This window comes from Pelecanus crispus, chromosome 5 (genome assembly GCF_030463565.1).
Source record: "Pelecanus crispus isolate bPelCri1 chromosome 5, bPelCri1.pri, whole genome shotgun sequence".
Lineage (NCBI taxonomy): Eukaryota > Metazoa > Chordata > Aves > Pelecaniformes > Pelecanidae > Pelecanus > Pelecanus crispus.
The window spans coordinates 58,362,732-58,384,268 of NC_134647.1; the positions used below are offsets into that span (position 1 = coordinate 58,362,732).

The window sequence follows — 21,537 nt, forward strand, 5'->3', positions numbered from 1 at the left end:
TGCAAGAAAATCCCTTTTAAATTATTAACTGTATCTACTTTCTTTCACAAAGTAAAACCTCTAAAAGGCAAGTGAGAGCTACTGGCTTCCGTAGGATTACCAAGGACTACTGTGCCACTAAGCTGGCCATGAAGGACAGGGTTAAATTCTACTGAGCACTTGATGAAGAAATGAATACTATTTCTCAAAGGTGCTTCAGCTGAACACCAAAGATTGGGTCGCTGATCCCTGAGAAAGTTTTGGAGTACATCAGTCACTTGAATACTCTGGTACTGTGAGCTGTTACTAACCCCAGAGAAGACATTCATGTTCACAAGAATGCTGAAGTTTCAAACAGAGTTTATCCATTTTGAAAGGACCATACTGATGTATCCTTGATGTTACAGACTTTTAACAGGAGTTCTCAAAACTTCTTAAGCTGTGCAATAATCAGTTAACTAAGGCCTGGGTGGAATTATTGCATTGACTAGTGGAAAGCTAAAACATTCTCCTAGAACATGGCTGAGAACTAACTGGATCATTGTAAAAGGTATTCCCAAGTTTCTCAATGAGATGAAAAAACTTAGCTGTTTATACTCGTATCAGGCACTTTCACCCATTCCACTAAATTCTTTACAAGCAATTTTGAGACAGCCAAACTCTCAGGAATGATGGCACAAGTGAAAGCAATGCTCACTTAGGAAGGAGAGAACCTGACGATCATTATGATCCTATCTCCAGAGAGTAACCTAAAGCAAAAATTACTCATTTTTTTACTTCTTCGATCTGGCTCCCTGGAACTACCAGAGAAAGTAGCATGCAAATAACATGTAATATGGTGAAATTTAACCACTGGTAGCGTGTTAATGAAATTTCAATGAACCGTAAGTACTTTCTCTACATGACATTTCATAACTTCAACTTCTTATCAAAAATATTCACGTATCATCTGGCTTGTGGTGTCCTTAACAGTGACTCTTTCCACATCTGAACTTTCTCTGTCACAGCCTGTGACTTAAGCAGTTACTAGAGACAGTAACTGATATCACAGAAAATCACCAAGCAGTTTAACTGTCTTCTAGTTGCATAGAGAAACTTCAGGGAAGGCAATAAAGAAAACAGATAAATACTAGTCTACAGGAAAGGCCATGTTAACAGCGCACACCCTCATCTAGAGTTGAACCTCCTGAAACTATAGCAAGAAAATGCTGACTCCTTAAAATAAATTCTTATTAAGAGAGAGGTTCAAAGGTTTCCACTTTTCCAGTTTTCCTTATACTACCACCATTGATATTAGACCAACTCAAAAAAAAAAATGACTGCTGTAGTAAAATTCATGTGATTACAAATTACTTTAATGGATATATTCTACAAGAAATCCAAGTGCTAAGCCAATCAATCAATCATCACTATATTCTTGTATTGAAAGTTACATAAAACTCTTGAGAACTAATACTCCTACAGAATAATACATGTAACAGAAAAGAAAACTTTAAGTATAAAGTGCAAACTGTAATGAAGACGGCTGACATTTCTTTTCACATATAGTCACAGGGAAATAAGTTTTGACCATTTTACTGGAGGAAAAAAAATCATAAAAAATAAAGAAATCTAAGTTTCATTCTCCAATTTCCAGTTTTACTTTCTGTGCTGGTTTAGTTATGCTCGCATATGTGGGAAAACGCAAATTAGAAAAGAGTTTATTTAAAGAAACACTTTCCTTTTGATTCAGTAATTTTTAAAACTATACTCTCTGTAGCTAAGAATATGTTCACCTGTCCTTTTAACAGCTTGTAGCTTACACTAACTTTCTGTGACTTTTCTGAAGGCTGGATTTCACCCGTTTTTTAAAAAACCTTGGGCTTCCTGATAAAGTTGAATGGAGTTAACTCTGCAAAGAGATCACAGTTCTACCCCATTAGCGTCACAAAATGTCACCTTCAATTGCATACATATTGTTAGCCCTGCACTTCATAACGATAATGAGACAGCAGTTATGTAAATACTGAATATGTGCCCTAAGCAATTTGTCCACAACCTGGCAATATACAGCTTGTCTGACTTGAAAAGTAAGTACGCAGTGCAATCTAACCGAGAACTGCTAGTGAAGCCGAGCAGTCCCTCCTGAGCAGAGCCAGGTGAGATGTGGTTCACAGGCTGCCAGCACACAGCCAAGAAACAAGCTTTATCTAACTTCTATTGCAGTTTTATTGCAGCCTCCTGACCCCCTAACTGCAGTCAGCAAACGAGCTCTGAATACTGACACCACCTATCTGAATAATGGATGCCCAATGCCTAAAATCTGTTTACAGAGCAGCATAGGTTACCCTAAAAAGGTAGAAAAGACGTAAATCTCTGTATAAGTAACCACACTTTAATCAAGAAAAAAAAGTGTGCTAGATCATAGCACAAGACACAGAGGGCAGAAGAAGGCAGTGACAAACTTGAACAAAAGGATTTATGTACTCTGAGCATAAAAAAGGTATTTTACAGAAGGTGAAGATAACTCTGCATTACTCAATCATTTCTCTGTGGGGGTCAAATCCTTTCCCCTGTAAATAAGACCATTTAAGGGTAGTCTTGCAAAGGAAGACAATCTAAAGCTGCCATATGCAACTCAGTGGATTTGCTCAAATCACATAACCTCTATTTACTGAGAAAGCTTCTACACTACTTTAAAGACCATAAAACAGTATTTGTGCTGTGTCATGCACATTCTGATCCAATCTTTTGATAGCAAATATGATACCTCAAATAACAATATAGCTGTAATAAATGTCTAACAGGAAAGCAATCAATAATCCTGTAATATTCAGCAATGGATTCAGCACACACTCTTCTAAATGGGATAACTTTGTAAGCTAGTGAATGTGAAAAGTGTTATAACAATTGTCAGTGAACATAACTGAAGGAAACAACACATGGAATAGTATTTTTATTTCTGAAGAGGGTAAACTTTCAATGTTCCTTCCAAGTTGATATATAAATGTCATATTCTTTCCCTCTTTTTTAGAGGAACACATTTGCTGGAGAAAGCAAATTTTTCTAAAAATTCAGGAAATCACCCTGATTTCTGCACTGCAGATAATAATTAGATGTGAAAGGAGTTAGAAATGTTTATGGAAAACACAACTATCTAGAAAAAGTTCAGCAGCACAAATTTCAAAATTATTTTTAAAATACAGTTTACATACAGTGTATCACATTATGTAAACATGTAGTTAAAATGTAAATAATAGTGATATTTCATCATATATTGAAATCTAAGTATTGTTTTACTGGATTAAAACAACATATCTTCATTTAATATACTGACATAACTAGATACAAATCACTGCTGGGACACATACTATTATTTAAAAGGCTAAAACCTTTCAAAGAATGAATGGATACAATGAAGCAGTAATAAGATTAATGACTTCTAAAATTTACAGGACATCCTGAGATCATCATGTTCAACAGCTCCCAAAGAAGCATCATCAGTGAGTACACTCAAATTAATTCTGTACCTCCACAAAAGCCTCCTGCTGTGATTTCTTCTTCAAAAACATCGGAGAATCCTCTTCCTGCATTTAATTTTGATAGTCGACCATCAATAAACTGGAAAAAAAAAAGTTACACTTTGTTGGCCCTTCTATTGCTATAGAGTGTTATAGTTTTCAGTAGGTACATTATAATGCAATATGGATGTTCAAGACAACATATGGCTTATGGATAATATATTGCTTTTAGACGGATTTTGCAAGAGCAGTTGCAACTATGAGCAGCAGAAATATCAGAGTATTTTATATATATCAAGTAAATTATATATATTATGCAAAATTTACAGATATCTGTAAAATTTTAGAGTCAATGAAATCACCCATCAGTTTGTTCAGAAATATTTTAAATGGTTTTCAAGCTTCTCTTGCTTTTCTAATGGCATGAAAATATATTAATTTATTTCCTTCCAAATGGTAACATTGGATTTGTAATCCTAATCAAATAAAGATCACTGAGATGCTTCCTGATGTTCTGTTTTGAAATCGTAAGTTTACTTCGTATCATCAACAAAAGAATGTAAACAAACCTCCCTATGGTATCCCTTTCTGGGTATGCATCAATGGGTCCAAAGAAAAACTTGAGCACAGAAAGTACCTTCAGGACAACTAGAAACATTTCACCGCACTCAGTTCAGAGAAATGACAGGCTACGATGTCTACCTGAGGTCCACTAGATGTGTACGTGTTTTACATTAAAAAGGACCCTATAAGGACAGTACGTGGAAGGGAAATTGTAGCAAAACCATCCGCACAAACAGCAGAGGAAGGCTGTGGCTTGGTTTCACAAGTAGCGGTAGCAGCAGGTTGGACTGGACTGGCAGCGTGCAAACTGGCTCAAAGGACGTTTCATTTAAGTGTATGGGAATGTGATGCTCGAAGTCCCAAAACAAAGTGAGGTACCATGCCAAGACAGATCCCTAAAACTCTCTCCACCTGACTGAGCACAGTTCAGGGTTGACACCACTGGATTTTTAAGTTTCAACACATCTGTTTGCCCCTTTTTTTTAACCACCAATGCTTAGTTGCATCTACACATGCACATTGCAACAGTTGTCCTTATGCAGAGGTTACAGCTGCATGAGCATGTGGATTTGCATCCACACATAAGTGTATATAGAAAGACTGAAATGATCCAAATACATCAGAAAAAGTCAAAGTAAGATAATTAATGATTAAACCTTTCAGAAGGAATGAATACATTCTTTTCAAGAATTAACAGGCTTCAAAGAAGTACAAGCAGCACATTCTTAAACGTTTAAAATTCTTTCAAGAAGCAACCCCTCCCTTTTTGTTTTGAAAAGGCTAATTCAAGTCTGAGAGATAAAGTGAGAAAGCGCTTTTCTAATTATACACAGTTCATCTTCTAACAAGAATTAGGAGTTATTCACTGGTACTAAACAGTACATAGGAACTAACCAAAATTAATTATTTGGTTATATCATATTTTACCAGATTATCCAAACAGTGTCAGTGACAATTTGATGCTTGTCAATGAACAGACTAGTGACATGAAACAAATTACTTTCTCAGAATACAAAAATTCCGGCAGCAAGAATAAGGCAAGCATGAAGATAACCACTTCTTTCTCCTCTTTCTTGTCTAAACTCTTTATTTTTTCATTTTACTCCAAGTTGGCTTTTTTCCAAATAGGTTGGTTCATGGTCAGACCACTATGGGATCACTGGATTATTTCACAGTAAGAAAAAGAGATAAGAGCATCTTTAGCTACTGCTGTGGGGGTAGCCACCCCACCCCGCCACCCCCACCCCCACCCCCAGCCTTTGAACTATAAGACGTTATCTCTTTTGGGAAAGTTATGAATTCATTCCACACTATAAACTAACCTAAGATTTATGAACATACTCATCATTTGGTAAAATTCTATCATCAGAAGGCTGAGACACTGACTGAATTTTAGTTTTTAGAGGATCACTCCAACTGAGTATTTAATGTAAACACTGACAAACAGAACTTTTAGCAAAAAGATGTTGGAGACATTATTTAAAGAAAATGATAAGTGGTAGTAGTGGTAGTAGCAGTTACTACTTTTGAGTAATTTACTGTTAATGTTGCACTTAAATTGGTACATGAAAAGAATAGCACGTGGAATCACACACACACTTCATGGTTTTCTCCTCCCATTTTTCAAACCCAAAGTCTCTTGAAAAATCTGGGCCTGCTATTTCAAGAAATGCGTTCACTCTGAGACGCAGAGAGCCCTTAGTTGACTATCGCTTTCAATGAAAAACTAGTAATTCCAGTGCTGCTCTTGGACTTTAGGCTGACTAAAGACAGAACTACCATAATCCTTAAATAATTTTGAATTCTAAAAACAAAATATAGACCATATCCACTTCAGAAGATCTTGGTGAACAGGTGATAAACGGTGGGGGAGGAGGTTGGGCAAGGTTGTTTGTGAGGTAAACCAAATCATTTCTTTAGGCAGGAGTAAAAATTCCAAGTCAATTCACCCATTATTAAAAACAAAAAGTTGGTAGAAGCAAAGAAAACATCATAAATGTGATTTCCACACAATAACAGCTCAATAGCTTGCAAGAACAGAGCTCAACTCATTAAGCTTGTAAATTAAATTTGAAATGACTAGTAATTTTCAAAGACTTATGATTCTTCAGGTCCTAATCCTGCATTCATTGTTTATTTTTCTAGTTAGCACTTTCCACCATTTTAGGAACAAATCCCAGTAAATGCTGCAGATTACATTACTTGTACAATTACATTATTTCACAAAATAGCGTAGCATTAGGCTTCATGCTAGTTCTAAGAATGAATTAGTATTTTCCCTGGACACTCATCAGAACTATTTGACATGTAAGATGCAACTATTAATTGCTTGCGTTTGCGGCTTGAAATAAAGATTAGCTACCTCCCATGTTACGCTAATTAAAGGGAAGCCTTTCTAAGGCTCAGAAAAAGCTACCAAATAGATAGCATACCTAATAATACAAATATAAAAGATGTGGAAAAAAACAGTGAGAAAAGAAGTAACATAAGTACAGTCCAAGACAACATTTAATCTGAAGAAAAACTGACATATACAGAATATTTAATCAGGAAATAAGAATATTTAATCTATAAATAATAGTTATTTTCTTTTTATGAAAATTTTTAAAATATGATTAAATATCCTAATAGTTTAAGAATAATGATAATCAGGGGTTTTGAAATTAAATCTATTCAGGGCAGAAGACAGCTTTAGAAAACTAAAGCCAGCAAATTGCAGCAAATTGGACTTCACACATCCCTATAGTTGTGATCTATATCAGGGTATTTATCATAAATTACTTCTACAAATTCCTCAAAAATGCATGTTTTGCATAAACAGTTTGGTGTATTCTGTTTCAGAGCAACATAAACCGCCCTTTCCACTTCCAAAAACATGAAGTCATCAACCTGATTTAAAAGTATCTCCATAATTTATAAGTCCGAGAGAACGGTTTGAGGCTAAAAGATAATCTAGGCATGGTCCTCACCAAAAATATCCTGTCTCAATGTTCAGTAAAGACTATGATGCTGAATAAGGGAAGAAAAATGCAAGTGTTAATGAAAATGAGATACAGAAATGGACATTATAATACCCGAGAAACAAAACTCGAGTCAAAAAAAACGTAGATTCACCTCTGTTACACAATTCTAAGGAAACCAGCAAGTAAAAACAATTTTATGAGTCTACTAAGGTAAAAGAAACACAGCTGAAGTGAAGAATAACAATACCATTACTTAAAAAACAAAGGTTGTGACAAGTCAGTTTGACCTCAACAATTTGATGAGGCTTACAAATAGATTTTGGGGGGAAAAACGGTAAATGAGTACATGGAAAGACATAACAAATGAGTTACCAAAACACTGGTTCTCACAGATTCTTTGACAATTAATTTTCTAGATAAAAGGAAACGCAATTTATCTATACCACAGAAGAGCCTCTCACATGTGCCTCAAAACACTAGTTTAGATGAAATAAAAGCAGAGTACCTGAACATTACACCTGAACCTTAGGTTGGATGAGGACTGGCCCAAAAAGGAGATGACAGCTTGTAATGAAAGCAGAAGTGTCAGGCTGGAAGTGTCAGCGGTCATGGTATTTAAGGGTAAGTGTTGGGACTGATCCTATTTACAGGTCAGTTGATTCTGGTACAAAAGACTGGCATGTGCTAATAGATTTTGGGATACAATTACTAGAAAGCACATCAAAATGCAATACGAAGTAAAAACAGATGATGTTGAAGATTAAAATAATCTGAATGGGAGTAACACAAAGAATTAATTCCACAATTTATTCCAACAGTGATTTCCTGGTACTTTGGGGAAAAGATGTGACAACTTCCAAAATTAAAAGAATGGTTAAATTAGAGGAATTAACATGTCTTAATGCAGGAGAGAGGGGGAGAAGATTAAAAATCTACAAAGAAAAAAAGGACAGAAGAAGGATTTTATAAAATGGCACAAATAAAGCCTACTTGTCAGTTATGGGAATAAGGGTGCGTTTAAAGTACCTATTTTCTGCTTGGTCTAGGTTTAAGGATGCTTCTAAGAACTATTTTCTGCTTAAAAAGATTTTCCAGAACAGAATAAAATACAGTTTAGTCTTTTTGAACACAAGCAACTTTGAAAACAGCTCATCTGTCAGTAGGAAAAACTGGAGAAGATGCAGCTGGGCTGAGGATTAGTTGAAAAAGTAGGAGTAACCTTCACAACAGAAACTAGGAATGAAAAAAAGCCTACTACTACTACTACTGAACCGCACACATCATCAAAATTGTTACAATTTCCTAATCCTCTAAAATATATTATTTCCTTTAGTTGAAATAAAATTAAAGCAAGCTATAAACAAACTGTAAACTGATTCTGTTTAATTGAACACATTAAAATGTAATGGGTAAGTACAGAGCCACACTGACAAGCTCATTCATTTCAGTGGAGTTAAACCTTTTTCTTATAGCTGAAGATCTAGCTTTAGTAGTAGTAATGTGACAACAATTTAGAAACATTGCTTGTAGGCAGCTTTCTACTAAGAAAATTTCATGCTAGCTTATCACACTGAGATATGCAAAATGTAAACAACACGGCTTACTCTGTTACTTCTTTCCATGTCAATCATATGTGCTAGATACTTCAAAAGGTTTCAGATTTCTTCTTTATTATTTCATATTTTTATTTCCATTTTGTTATTGTATAAAATAAAATACAGTAAAATTAAAGGAGCCCAATTCTGTGATCAGTATTTAACTTTTATACAATTAGGAGAAACGTATTTTCGTAGGACTTCTACAAACCATCATCCTTGCATAAATCTTTACTTTAGACATTAGCCTCTGATTAACACCAAATGTTTTTTGAAAATTAGAAGATTTTACATATAATGAATTTCCCTTATCTATCATGGTAGTATATCTTTAAAGAAGTCCACCAGATTATTTAAACATGAACTCCCATGCCTCAATCATTCCAGATATTTGCAGACAAATATATACTTTTATGAGTCTTCTCATTTCATTCAGATTTTCCTAAAAATCTATTAATAAGTTTCTTAACACCCTTTTGATGCAATGGGGTCATGTGATGAAAAGGGAGAAAAAAAAAGAGCTACAGAATAAAATCAAAGCAAAAAATTAATTTCAAAGACTGTAATAAAACCATTACTGAGCTGTGCCAGGCATTCAACAATTTGTTCTCTATTAGTTCAAATCTATATTAACAAATCAGCTAGAATATTCTTCAGGCCACCCCTATGGCTTGGGTTAGTAACATTCTCTGTGTGCACACTTCAAAAAGCCTAGCAATGAAAACTGCAATTATAGTATGAATCCAGTTTTTAAATAAAATGCCACTGAAGGCCAATTTAAGTAAGGACTATGTTGTTCAGGTTCTTTGGTCATGAGCCAAGAGAGCTGAAAATGAAATTCAACCATCAAGCTCGGAGATCCATGATTTTTCTTGTTTAGATGACTTGTTGACTGGCTCTGAAGAGAAGCTACACTAGCTCTGCACCCTGGGGTCATTTTTTTTGTTGAGTTCCACCCCCACTCTCCCTTTTTAACTGAAGTTTTAAAAAGACAACAAAACTGGGATAACCATCTGTACACAAAGTATTTGTACTTATATTTTATCCCAGAGTTTCATAAACTGACAGAAAGGAAAACGTATTTAAATATGGGTATGTTTTAAGAGAAAAATCATTAAAAAATGGGTCATTTACCCTCTCATACCTGTTTGAACAGTTGAAGATTAACAGCAGTTTCCAGGAACTGCTTAGTAGTACTGGAACGATGCTTCACAAAACTATTCTCACAGAAAGTTATAGGCTCTCCCTAAAAAATTTAAACAGAAGACGTTAGATGGTAACTAGAGTATAAAAATATGCCGATTTATTTAAAATTCTCCATTACAAATTTATTTATTTATTAATAGTCAATACATACCAATATTCCCTTTCAAACAATCTTGATAAACATGCACCCAATTAAACAGACATAGACAACAACAAAAAAAGCCCCAAATCTTCATAAAATATTTAAATAGTTCTCAAAATACATGCTGTAATTGAAGCTCTGGTTTATGAAAAATCAGTCTACAAAATATGTGCTGCAAAGAAAAAGTAAGCGGTTTACAGTTGGTTCACGTTACCTTTATAGCACCCTTCATTAAATATTTCAAGGAAGTGGTTCAAATTTTGAGGAAGAGCGGGTCCACTGCTTCAAATAATTTAACATGCATTATTGTTCAGGATTACTTTGATTCCCTGGCACCAGCAATACTAGTAAACCACAACTCTAATTCAGTCCAAAAACATGTATCTGCACCAAATTATTTTTACATTTATTCTACCAAAACATGAGAAGACTGATAAATATACTGTTGATTTAGCAGGAAATTATTGAAATACACATCTGTTTTATTTTTACACAAAACAAAAGGTATAAACTTTTTGGAACATTGTTATGGAGAAGTCTGAATAGATGAGATTAACATTTAATACAATAAAATGTATTTCCCCTCACACGGGAAAAGTGCATAGCCTACAGTTACCAAAAACCCTGCACCAAAACACTTTGATGATGAAAGAAGATAAAAAGGCATTCATTGAAAATGAAGTGTTTGTTGAAAAAACTATTACTGAAAACAGCATTCATTTAAAAATAAAAGATGCTAATAAGATTATTTATAAACAATCAAATTGACTCCTATGTTACTCCCTAATTTCATTTAAAATTTGCTATCTTCAGTGTGCATAGACCACTGGACATTTCTGATGAGCATTCTTTCCCATCCTGTTATTCTTGTCAATACTTTGTGATAAATACTTGAAGCTGTTAGACTTAACTGAATAGGTACATTACAACAGTTGTGTAGTGATCAGGGTGTATGAACTGATTTCATCGTAAAGCCAAAAGGCCCCTCAGCCAGGCTTACAAAACCAAAACAAAGACCAGGTTAGAAACAATTACCAAAGGTCTCAAAGACAGAAAATTTGGAATCCAACAAAACGCCACATCTAAATCTACCATAGAATATTTCACTACCCAAAAGCTACACATACAGTGCAGTCCCACAACAGAATAAAAGACACCTCAGCCATTCAAAAGAAAAAAGATCAAAGACAGCTGCTATATTGATCTTCACAATAGCTCCAACTGTTAGCCACTTTAAAGACAAATTTATTCATGCCCATGATCACCCCAGCTTTCTGCTCCTAACCCTGTTTAACTTTAACCGCACATGCTACTTCATGCATCTTCCTATCATCCTGGCTGACTGTGCAGTTATGCGCTTCCAGACTATCGCTGTTTTCTGCATGTGACCTAGGTGAGTTTGGTGGAGTAGCGCTAAATCATTTTCAACTGCTCTTTACACCTTGCACTTTGGTTTTAAATGGTTCAAGTACGATCCAAAGAAACGTTGCAGTAAAAACACTGTGATGTCATTTTAAAATCCTATTCTTATACTATCAAAAGCTTCCCTTTTTAAGTCTCTCTTTTAAGAGGTCAAATCCTACTCAGCAAAGTACTTAAGTTCATGTCTAACTTGGTTTTAAGTTTTACACCCTTACTTCTTTATGGAACCTCTGATTTCAGAAAAGAAATCTCACTGGAAGAGCTAGAAGCTATACATTTACCTAACATAATCCTTCCCCTTTCACAGAGTAACTGGAATGCTGTGATATGCAAACCCATATCAATACAATATGTAGCACTATGTCGATCAAGTCTCTGGGAGAAGCACTCAAGTTACTCCACCTACTGCTTATCCCAAGATAGCTGGTGAACACTGTACACTTGCAGGACATGCTGGATCTGCCAAATAGCTTGAAATGTTTGTGGTACTTTAAATAGCACCGCCTTCCTGACCCACTTTGCATTAGCTATTCTTGAGCTCCTAAAGACTCTTGTCTTAAGAAGATGACCCCAAGCTACATAGCAAATTCAAAGTGCATCAAAACAAATGAAACAGTGTCCAGTGAGATACGGTGGTACAAGACATAGTGTCCTGAGGGCAGATGCTCTTCTCAGTTCTGTCATTCTTCCAAAAAATTTCAAGGCAGCAAATTATAACAACTCCTTATTTATATAAATATATATTTGTTGTTGTTGTTGTTTTTACACAAAGAAATGATTTCTGGAAATACAGAAGCTTTGTGGGGGTGCAGAACTGAGTAGATGATGGCTCATGACATACTATGAAACATTAAATTTAGGACCAAAGAGAGAAAATAGTATTTTTGAAATATACTATTTATAAAAATAAAAACTAAGCTATGCCTCCACTGCCACTTTCACAATTGTCTTGAGAAAGATGAAAGAGAAAAAGGAGATGTTATCTCCCAGCAGAAGAGAAAACAGGCATGCTTGTTCTCCCTTTCACATCAGCCTGGGGAGAGAGAGCAGACAGATAGTTTTACTTGATGGCACTTCTCCCACCCGAGCTATGTAACAGAACGCCAGGAAATGGTAGTTCAACACATACTTTTAGTGCATGGCTGTAATATTTTCCCAAATACCTTCCTCTAATCGCTGGATGCTTCAGCCACTTAGCAAGCACTCATGCATTGGTGCATCTGTTCTCTTATCAGTACAGTTCAGAGACAGAATAACCAAAGCTATTCCCTAGCTGAAAATTTATTTAGATCTATAAAGAGTTCACATCCAAAAGTCATCTATGTTATTTGAACCTACCGATAGCAAGGTTGCTTTAAAATTTGAGTAGGTTTAAAGGTCCTACCTGTTCAGCACATGAAAATGAGAAAATCTGTTGAAACCTGTAGAAATTCCACACTGTTTTCTCAGGGTATCTGCTGTAACTTTACTGAAATCTCATTAAATAATACAATTAACTCCTAGCTCTTTTATTTGTTCAAGGCTCTAAACAACAAAATTGTTTTCCCAATAAAAATTTCACAAATCTTCAAGATTATTACTGTAAACATGAAGCCTTTTGAAGTGCTATTTCAAAAATAAATTATTGAATCGATATAAATAAAACTAGCTCTAGAAGTTTTTGCACATAAAGCTGATAAAATTCTTGTTTCTGCACATACAACCGGGTACTTCTACAAGCTGACTTTTGGAGGAATGCTCCACTGATATTTAACTACTAGACCATCAAATGGCCCCTGTCGTATTGATCTACAATGTACTTTCAAAACAAGTTCGATCAAAACCCAGTGGGGACTCTATACTGAAAAGTAGACAGCTAATACTCAGACCAAACAATCTATGCCCAAACAAGATATCTGTCCTTTTAACAACAGTTGCTATAGAATTTTCTTCCCCTTTCATAGCTTGCCACGCACAGCAGGAATTTCTTACTCTAAGCTACATTTTAAGCAAGCTATTTATACAGACCTCAATGGAACACGAAAACAGTGAGCTAAAACAGCGTGATCGTTTTAAAAGCAAAAATAATCTAGATTAGAAGGTATGCTTGTGCTTTCTAAATCTAGTGCTATTTAACTTGAACAAGAAGTACAAACATTTTAATTCTTTATTTCAGAAAACATGCATATCTCTAGCATGAGATGACTCATACCAACTATTTGTGCTATTGTTATAATTAATACTGTTTCATATGGTAACTCTCACTTATTATATGAAGAGTATAAGGTAGGTAGGTATGTGCATAGCTTCTTTGGTTTTGTATAATTTATTTTAAAAAATAAAATTTTAAACACCATTTTGGTTTTGATATTAAAATTCCTGTGATTAAAATACAGGAAGTACAAAGCTGACATTTCATCTGTTGTCATGACATTTGGAGATAAAGGCCAGGGGATAACTGAGTATGACCTATGATTCTACTCAGGAAGGTTCCCTTTAAAATTACCACAGATTTCTGTAAAATTTGCAAATTTCTTGCAATCTACCCAAACAAAGATTCAGATATGCTGATATTTCTTATAGTCACAATCAAAGCCTACAACTCCTATTAATACAATATCTATATTCAATAAAGGACTACTATGGTCCTTTAAGACAAATTAAACAATATGGGTTTTGACATGTAAATTAAAATTCTTACGGAAGTCACAATAAATAGTCATAACAGATATTTCACAGGATGGTTCTGGATTTGAACACAAACTATGTTCTGACATTTCATTACTCTTTCTCTGTTTCTGTACTCTGCTGTACTTTTTATGCCTAACTCTTGGGGGAAAGGTAAACAAGTCAATGCCCACTGCAAGAGATACCTGTCCTCAAAAGGTTTCATTTTGAAACTCAATCATAAGCAATCATTACTTACGCATTCTCAAGTAATTCAGGTGGATTCTGAAACTTAAAATATCTATTTGTTTCCTAATATAACATTTATTTGTATTATTTTGCTTTATTGTATATTGGATACAATACCTGCATCTGTCGGACAGCCGCCGTCACTACTTAAAATAGTGTCAATATTGGCCCAAAGCACTCCAGTTAGCATTCAATTAAAGTGAGGTCTGACAGGTTGTGCTATTTTCAAGCTGGAAGTTATCTCAGCACCCCTGGCGTGCTGATGAGACCATGAACTCCTACTGCTGAGCATTCCAGAGCAAGCCATTAGCCTTTGCGCTTCATTTCTTAATTTCTGATGAGTGATGTTACAACCATCATAACTTAAAACAAAGTTATCCTGGATTTATTTCTTTTGTTGTAACATCAAGAGCTTTGAGGACTTTTTCCCCAAAAGAGGTGATTTTTTTTTCCAACAACTTAATATTTTGTTAGCTAATTCTTGGAGAAAAGCCAATTTTTCAAAGATAGAAAATAAGTTTGTTACTTATATTCCATAATCTTTTAATAGAGTGTCATAAAGTAAGAGGATTTGTTTATTTGAAATACATTTAAATGTATTTATCTTGCCATGATGAATTACCTTTAAAAAAAAAAAAAAAAATCACACCTATATATCCTCCTGATGTTTGCTGCCTAAGAGCAAACAGCTTTTCTGTGCTGCTTATTTTCCTGATGATGTTAAAATGAATCTCTATTATGGTGAATATTTTTATACTCATTATTTTTCCACTCCTTCCTCATTCTCTTACCTTTCCCTGTCTTGAGACAGATTGTCAGTGGGTATATTGTCTGTTTAAGAATTCTTTATATCATATATTGTTTTATTAACAGACCATACTGTGTTTGATTATTGGAAAAAATTTACTAGTCTTTGCTTTCATCTGCAAGGTTTGCACAAGTATATGTATAAGGCCCATTCTCCCCAGCCACCACAGATTTGTTAAAATGTTTGACCAGCACAGCTCTTGTCTAATACAAGGAAGGATGCCTAAAACTGACCCATGAAGAATGTGTAAAGCAAAACAGCCAGAAAAAACATGTTGCACATACACTGATTGACAAAATGACACAAAGTGCACAAGTGTAATCTTTGTATCTAACTCCCACCTATGCATGCAATTCTGAAGCAGGGAACATGCAATCTTATTCCACAATAAATTCCCAAATGCTGGACTACCCAAAGAAAACAGGAGCAACAAAAGGTTCAAGGCTAAGTTCAGACCACCCAAAGTAAACATAATTTGGATTCGTATATGCATTTACATGGCGTAAGAAGCACTTACGTCACAACACTCTGATCATTGCAATGTCTCAGGAGGGTTAGACTCTTGTGATCAAAACTGTTTGTGATCACTGATGTTGCAGATCGCGCAATGGCTCATACCACAGCTGCTAGCTGGGCGAGTACAACCATGCACTGACCACTTGCTCTTCTATATGCCAGGGCTCCCTATAGCAAAACAGTTTGAATGGCCTCATTGCCACTGCTGTAGGTCTGCACTGCTGGAGACACACCACACACACCCCCCCTCAAAGTCCATGCACATTACCTTATCAAAATGGATTGCAGTCTTCTGGGTGAATGGGACCATATATAAAAACATTCTAATTCACTATTCCACTGATGACAATTTTATTCAGGATTATTTTTCAGTCATTTATCAAATGACAGCGAAGTAAATACGGATAAGAATCTGTTTTATTTTCTTTTTCTCTTCCCTATTAAAATTTTGGAACAGTGCTAACATAGTAAAAGAGGTTGTATAAAGAATTTTTTCAGTCACCCCCATCTACCATGCATTAACTGAATTCCTTCTGGATTAAACTAAAGCAGAAAATGAGCTCCAGCTAGTCATGGGTATTCAGTATTCAACACCAGACTAAAATAAGAACCACAATAAAGCTAGACATGCACACTGTGTGGATGTCAGGTCCTTAGCAATAACTGCAACATTTTGCTCTACAGATCCACTCCTATTATTATTTGCTAATGTAAAGTAGCATATTACAAAAATACTTCTGGTAGTTATATCAATTTGACTGATTTATTTAATTCAGTATCCTGATTAAATCAGAAAAAACAACTATTTCCACTTTTCTTGGAAACTTTCACTGGATTAAAATTTTTATTATCATTTGTTACACAAAAAATATGATCACTTTTATCTACTACATGTCATATTTCCTGTCTGCATTAGAGTAGTCAAATTTTCCATATGGTCTTTTGGAGTCCCATGAACTCCTTCCAAGACCCCTGAAGCTTCCCATTTTCCCTTTCACCAATCATTTTTTTTCAATAATTGCTAGACGTTTGTTCAAGACATATTGCTATACCGAGGAGAATCTGTCCTATGCTGAAAACAAACAGTTGCACAGAGTGAGTGTACAGTGTGATGAACAGCGTTTGGAGTAAAGAGAAGTGTTGGATGAGTACAGACACTATCAAAGCTGTTCTTTACTCAAAGTGAATACTAATGACAGTTGTTTCACGTTTCAAGTTAAAATCATACAGAACACACTGTTGCAAGGAAAATAGTTCACTTAAACATATTTTTCAACTTACAAGCAATCGATAACTATCCAAACACATTATTTTATTTTTCATCAGGATGTTTGTGATCCTAAAAAACGTACCCCAAAACCTCTCAGTTCTTGATTCTGAAAATATGACAAGCTTATTCATAGCAAAAGTATTTCAAATCTATATAGAAAATATTCTCATTTAAGTATACCCCCTACAAATTTTCTACACGAATACTACTTGAGCTCCTGAAAGAATGTAAATAAAAGTCCATAGCTGTGGTTTAGATTTCCTTATTACATCTAGCACCATAGACTCCAAAACAATTGTTTGCAATAACAATTCACAAGTTCTGAGACTCCTGACAAACGGTCCTACAGCAGTCAAAATTTCTTCACCAAAAGGGTTGTCAAGCATTGGAACAGGCTGCCCAGGGAAGTGATTGAATCACCACCCTGGAGGTATTTAGAAGACGTGTAGATGTAGTGCCTGGGGACATAGTTTAGTGGTGGACTTGGCAGTACTAGGTTAATGGTTGGACTCAATGATCTTAAAGGTCTTTTCCAACCTAAATGATTCTGTGATGCTATAAATGTGATTTGATCTTTTGAACTTCCCAATTCACAATGCATTAAACTGAGTTAAAAAGGCTCATGTAAAATGAGCTGAACAATCATGGGACAACTCCTCTTAGTTTCTACTAATCCAGAGCAAATTCGGCTTCTAATAGATTTTTCTATCACAACAAAAATCCTGTAAAATACTAAAATTAGTTAAAACAATGTGAACACAGCTCAAAGTAACAGTTACACTTTTTTTTTTTTTTTAAAATATGCTTTGTCTTTGGACAAGTTGATGCCCATCCAAGATATGCTGGTATTTGCCAGCAGACTTCTGCTTGTTAAGATATTCTGAAATAATGTATCTTTAAAAAAAAAAAATACCCAAAACAAAACCCAAACAAAACAACAAAAAAACAAAACAAAACAGAAAAAAATCCCACATCAGCCCACAATGGTTTCATAAATATCTTCTCTTATACACAATCAGTGGAGCCAAAAAAAAAAAAAAAAAAAAAAAAAGGCAAAAGAAAGTAATGTAGAAAGAAAGACTGCAAAGATCTGCAAAGGTCACTTTGACAAATGTTTGCCAGTTGAAACAATGCATGGTGCACTACTTCCAATACAGTGCAAATGTAGATATCTCAGATATGCCAACAGATAAACTGAAATAAAATGGAAATCAGTTAGAAGGAGAGCTCACTTGAACAGAGATGCTAACCAGAATGCTAAAGAACTTCCGCATTCAGTTCAACAAACTTACCAAAACAAAGGACTGATTGGAGCCTATTTCTGGTCAGAACAGAGGTAAGGACATCCAGCAGACTGACACCACTCTGTTCGCATATATCAAATATAGATTAAGACACTTTTTGACTTAACAGCTCTTACTGCAAGCTGCCATGAGTTGACACAGACCAGTGTCCTCACCTTTAGACTAAGGGACAAATTAGATAACCCCTCCTGAAGCAATGTCAGGTAATGCCACTGTGGAATAAATGACAACTATCTGTTTTGTCGGAATTATTTGTTTTAGTGAAACTAGTACCATGTTGAACTCCAGCAATTTTGAAAACAGGTACAGTCATTTCAATATAGTATGCAAACTGGCTTTCTATATCATAAAAAAAACCCTATAATGACTGCTAAACACAGATACTTGAACTAAACCCTTAAACATTACTTCATTTCTGCATGGGTTACTTTTCATTTCAATAACAATTGTTATCAATGGCACAGACAGCTAGCATGTAAAATGCTCATGGCAAAAAAGACTACCTGTAAAAGAACCACTTGGGTAGAAGGAAGTCCCTGCCATACTGTATTTTAATGTTTCCTCCAGGAAAAGGCCTTATCTGGAATTAATAACGATCCTATCCATTTCCACCAAGGAATACCACATAGTTCCTTACCCAACAGAATACACCACCCTCCTCGCCCCCAAACAAACATTCGCCCATGCACCCACACACCCACCAGTTTTGCAAACTTGACACCTCAAGCAAGGATGATTTTCTCCTATCAGATCTCAATAAATATCTGAATACATCAGACCACCAAACATCATATCCTCGAAATCCGATTCAGCCAATGTCATCTCAATGCATTTTATCAAATAGAACTAATATCAGTAGTTTGCAAATATCACAGGAAAAGAATCTGGACTGGCAGACAAAATGAATCTCTAAGTTGTTTCTGATAAATGATGTTATCGCTAATAGGCTCAATATGTGCCACCCTCATAAACCAGAAAGGATGAAAACCCATAACACATTAATTTACTGGGTACCAGCAAAACATCAGAGATACAAATTCTGAAGTTCTGATGGGATGAAATGGGTTTTCATTTCTCCTAACTTCTCAGGGGAATCAAGATAAGTGTATACTAGAAGAGATGCATGTTTGATTCGTATCTGGCTTCTCCTAGGAAATAAAAAGCTTCTGGTCTCAAATACAGCAAAGTCTCTGGACCAGTACAGTGAAAAATGATGGAGTCTGAAAGGCACAGCCTCTTCAGTTCTTCACCACATTAAACCAGGCGAGCTGTGTGTAAGTAGCTTCATTAATATAATCTGATTTTATACTAAATAAATTATACAAGGGATACAAATAAGAAAATAGCTGACTTTGGACGAGTATTTATTTTTCAGTACAACTCACTGTCAGGAGGTGGTAGTGTCTTCTAAATTGCCAACGTAGCCTTAGCACAGAGTAAGATTTGAAACGTTTTCTTTGAGATGTTTCAGACTGGGATAAAACATTTCCTATTTTCCTTGCAAGGAATGGGACTGTGCTCTTAGAAATCAAGGAAAAGAAGAAGTAAAGAAGCAGCTTACTGGTTTGTATCTTAGTGCATCTCTGTAGGATCCAAACAGTGCTGCCTGTGCCCGAAGAAAGGCCTTGGCTACTCCATCACCCGTAGCTGTAGACTGCTTTTTCAGTTTATTTTTCAAGGCCGAGACCTGCATGACAGAGTGGAACAGTTAAATTAACACCTCAGAAATTGGTACAGCGAGGTATGAACCCAATCAGCAGGCAAACCATGGTGTCTACAGGTCAGCCAAAAATTCATCCTCCTCCTTGATAGCTTATCTTTTTAACTGCAAAGAGCACCTGCTGGTCTGTTAATTGAAATGAAAGCAGGGGATGATGGTAGAGTGCTAATGCAAATTGGTTTATGCTCTCTTTTTTCCCAAGGCCTCTTGACATAAATAAGCTTAATTATTTTACAGTAAACTGCATGTGAGCCACTTTTCTGCAGATTTTTTTTTTCTCAATCATAACATGTACCTACTTGTTTTGAATTAAGACAGTTGGATATCTTTTATTTATGCCATGAAGGCTGATTTTTAAGGACTCTTAATGGTCACTTACTATTCAGTTTTAGGGATTTTTTTTTTAAGTCAAATTACTATCTTACATAATTTCTTATGCACCATGGGAGTAGCTGCTACCACTGTCAAAGAGTGGAGAAAAGTTTGTGTAAATTCAGTGATACTTTGTCTTTAGCATTGTCCTAGAAGATAAAACACACCAAAGGGGAAAAAAATAAGAGTAATACTTACAAGGCACCTGTAGTTAAAAAAAACCAAACTAAACAAACCCCAAATCAAGACCATTCTTATTTTAGTGCTTTTTTTTTTTTTTTTTTTTTTTTTAATTGGAAAGAGGTCTTTTCTGACTTGGCAAACAGCAATCACTGAGTATACAGAATTGGAAAAAAATTAGAAATCCTAATTTAGATGACCCTTACTTGGAGATACTTTGGAGAAAAATCATATAATTATGGAATTATTACAGTATTCTTTAAAGATACGTAGAATTATACCCAGTTATAGTCTATAGTCTCCTAATTTTCAACGTGAGGGATAGCTGGAGAAGTAAGTCAACTCCAGTTATGTTGAATACGTGTTTCTACAACCCTTTGTATTGCAATATATCTAATAAAGCAATATTTAAGTCACTAAAAACGATACAAAGTAACATTTAGAGTTACTCTTTAAACAGAACATTATAAACACAAACTATCACCAAAACAGCTTTCATTCTTACAGAAACATATGCAAGAATGAGCATCTTTTTGTTTCTTTACGCAAGGAGTCCAGACTGCTCTTGTAGATGATGATTGTAATTGAAGTGCCAACCTAATTAACAACTAAACTTTGAATAATGCTAATGAGAACCGAACATGACATCAGAGAAAAGACCAGCTCTACAGGTGATAAACCTTCACAGTAGTGACATTTTCCAGTGTAAAGTCACAGTTACTGTGATCTGATCAAAGAGAGAGACCCCCATTGGGTCCAATTATAACTATAGTTTTGAAAAAAAAAATTATTGAGTTATGATGTTCATAATCTATGCAGAAAGGTCTTTACAGTATAGGTCTTTTCCCCATAGCTGTGATCTTTTCAATTTATATCCAAGCTCCATAATCTGGATAAAAGTTTAGAGCCTGATTCGTTTAGCCCATGGAAAGCATACACCAAGGCTGCTTTACATTTTTTCCTCAAAAAAAAACAAAAAACAAAAAACAAAAACAAACCCAAAAAAAACCCCAAAACACCACCAAACAAAACCACCACCAAAAAACCTACAAGTCTGAGTACAAAAACCAGTTAAGCAGTTCAAGGTTGAAAAAATAAATG

At 35.1% G+C, this 21,537-nt stretch overlaps 1 protein-coding gene across 1 annotated transcript in view; it reads right to left on the reverse strand.

Annotated features, from left to right (window-relative positions):
* Positions 1 to 21,537, reverse strand: part of DENND1B (DENN domain containing 1B) — a 161,123-nt gene that overhangs the window by 22,909 nt on the left and 116,677 nt on the right. Inside the window, exons 14-16 of the mRNA XM_075710021.1 lie at positions 19,726 to 19,851; positions 9,746 to 9,847; positions 3,489 to 3,579 (exon numbers count right to left, since the gene is read on the reverse strand). Coding sequence (XP_075566136.1) covers positions 3,489 to 3,579; positions 9,746 to 9,847; positions 19,726 to 19,851 — 319 coding nt within the window. The remainder of the gene's footprint in view (positions 1 to 3,488; positions 3,580 to 9,745; positions 9,848 to 19,725; positions 19,852 to 21,537) is intronic.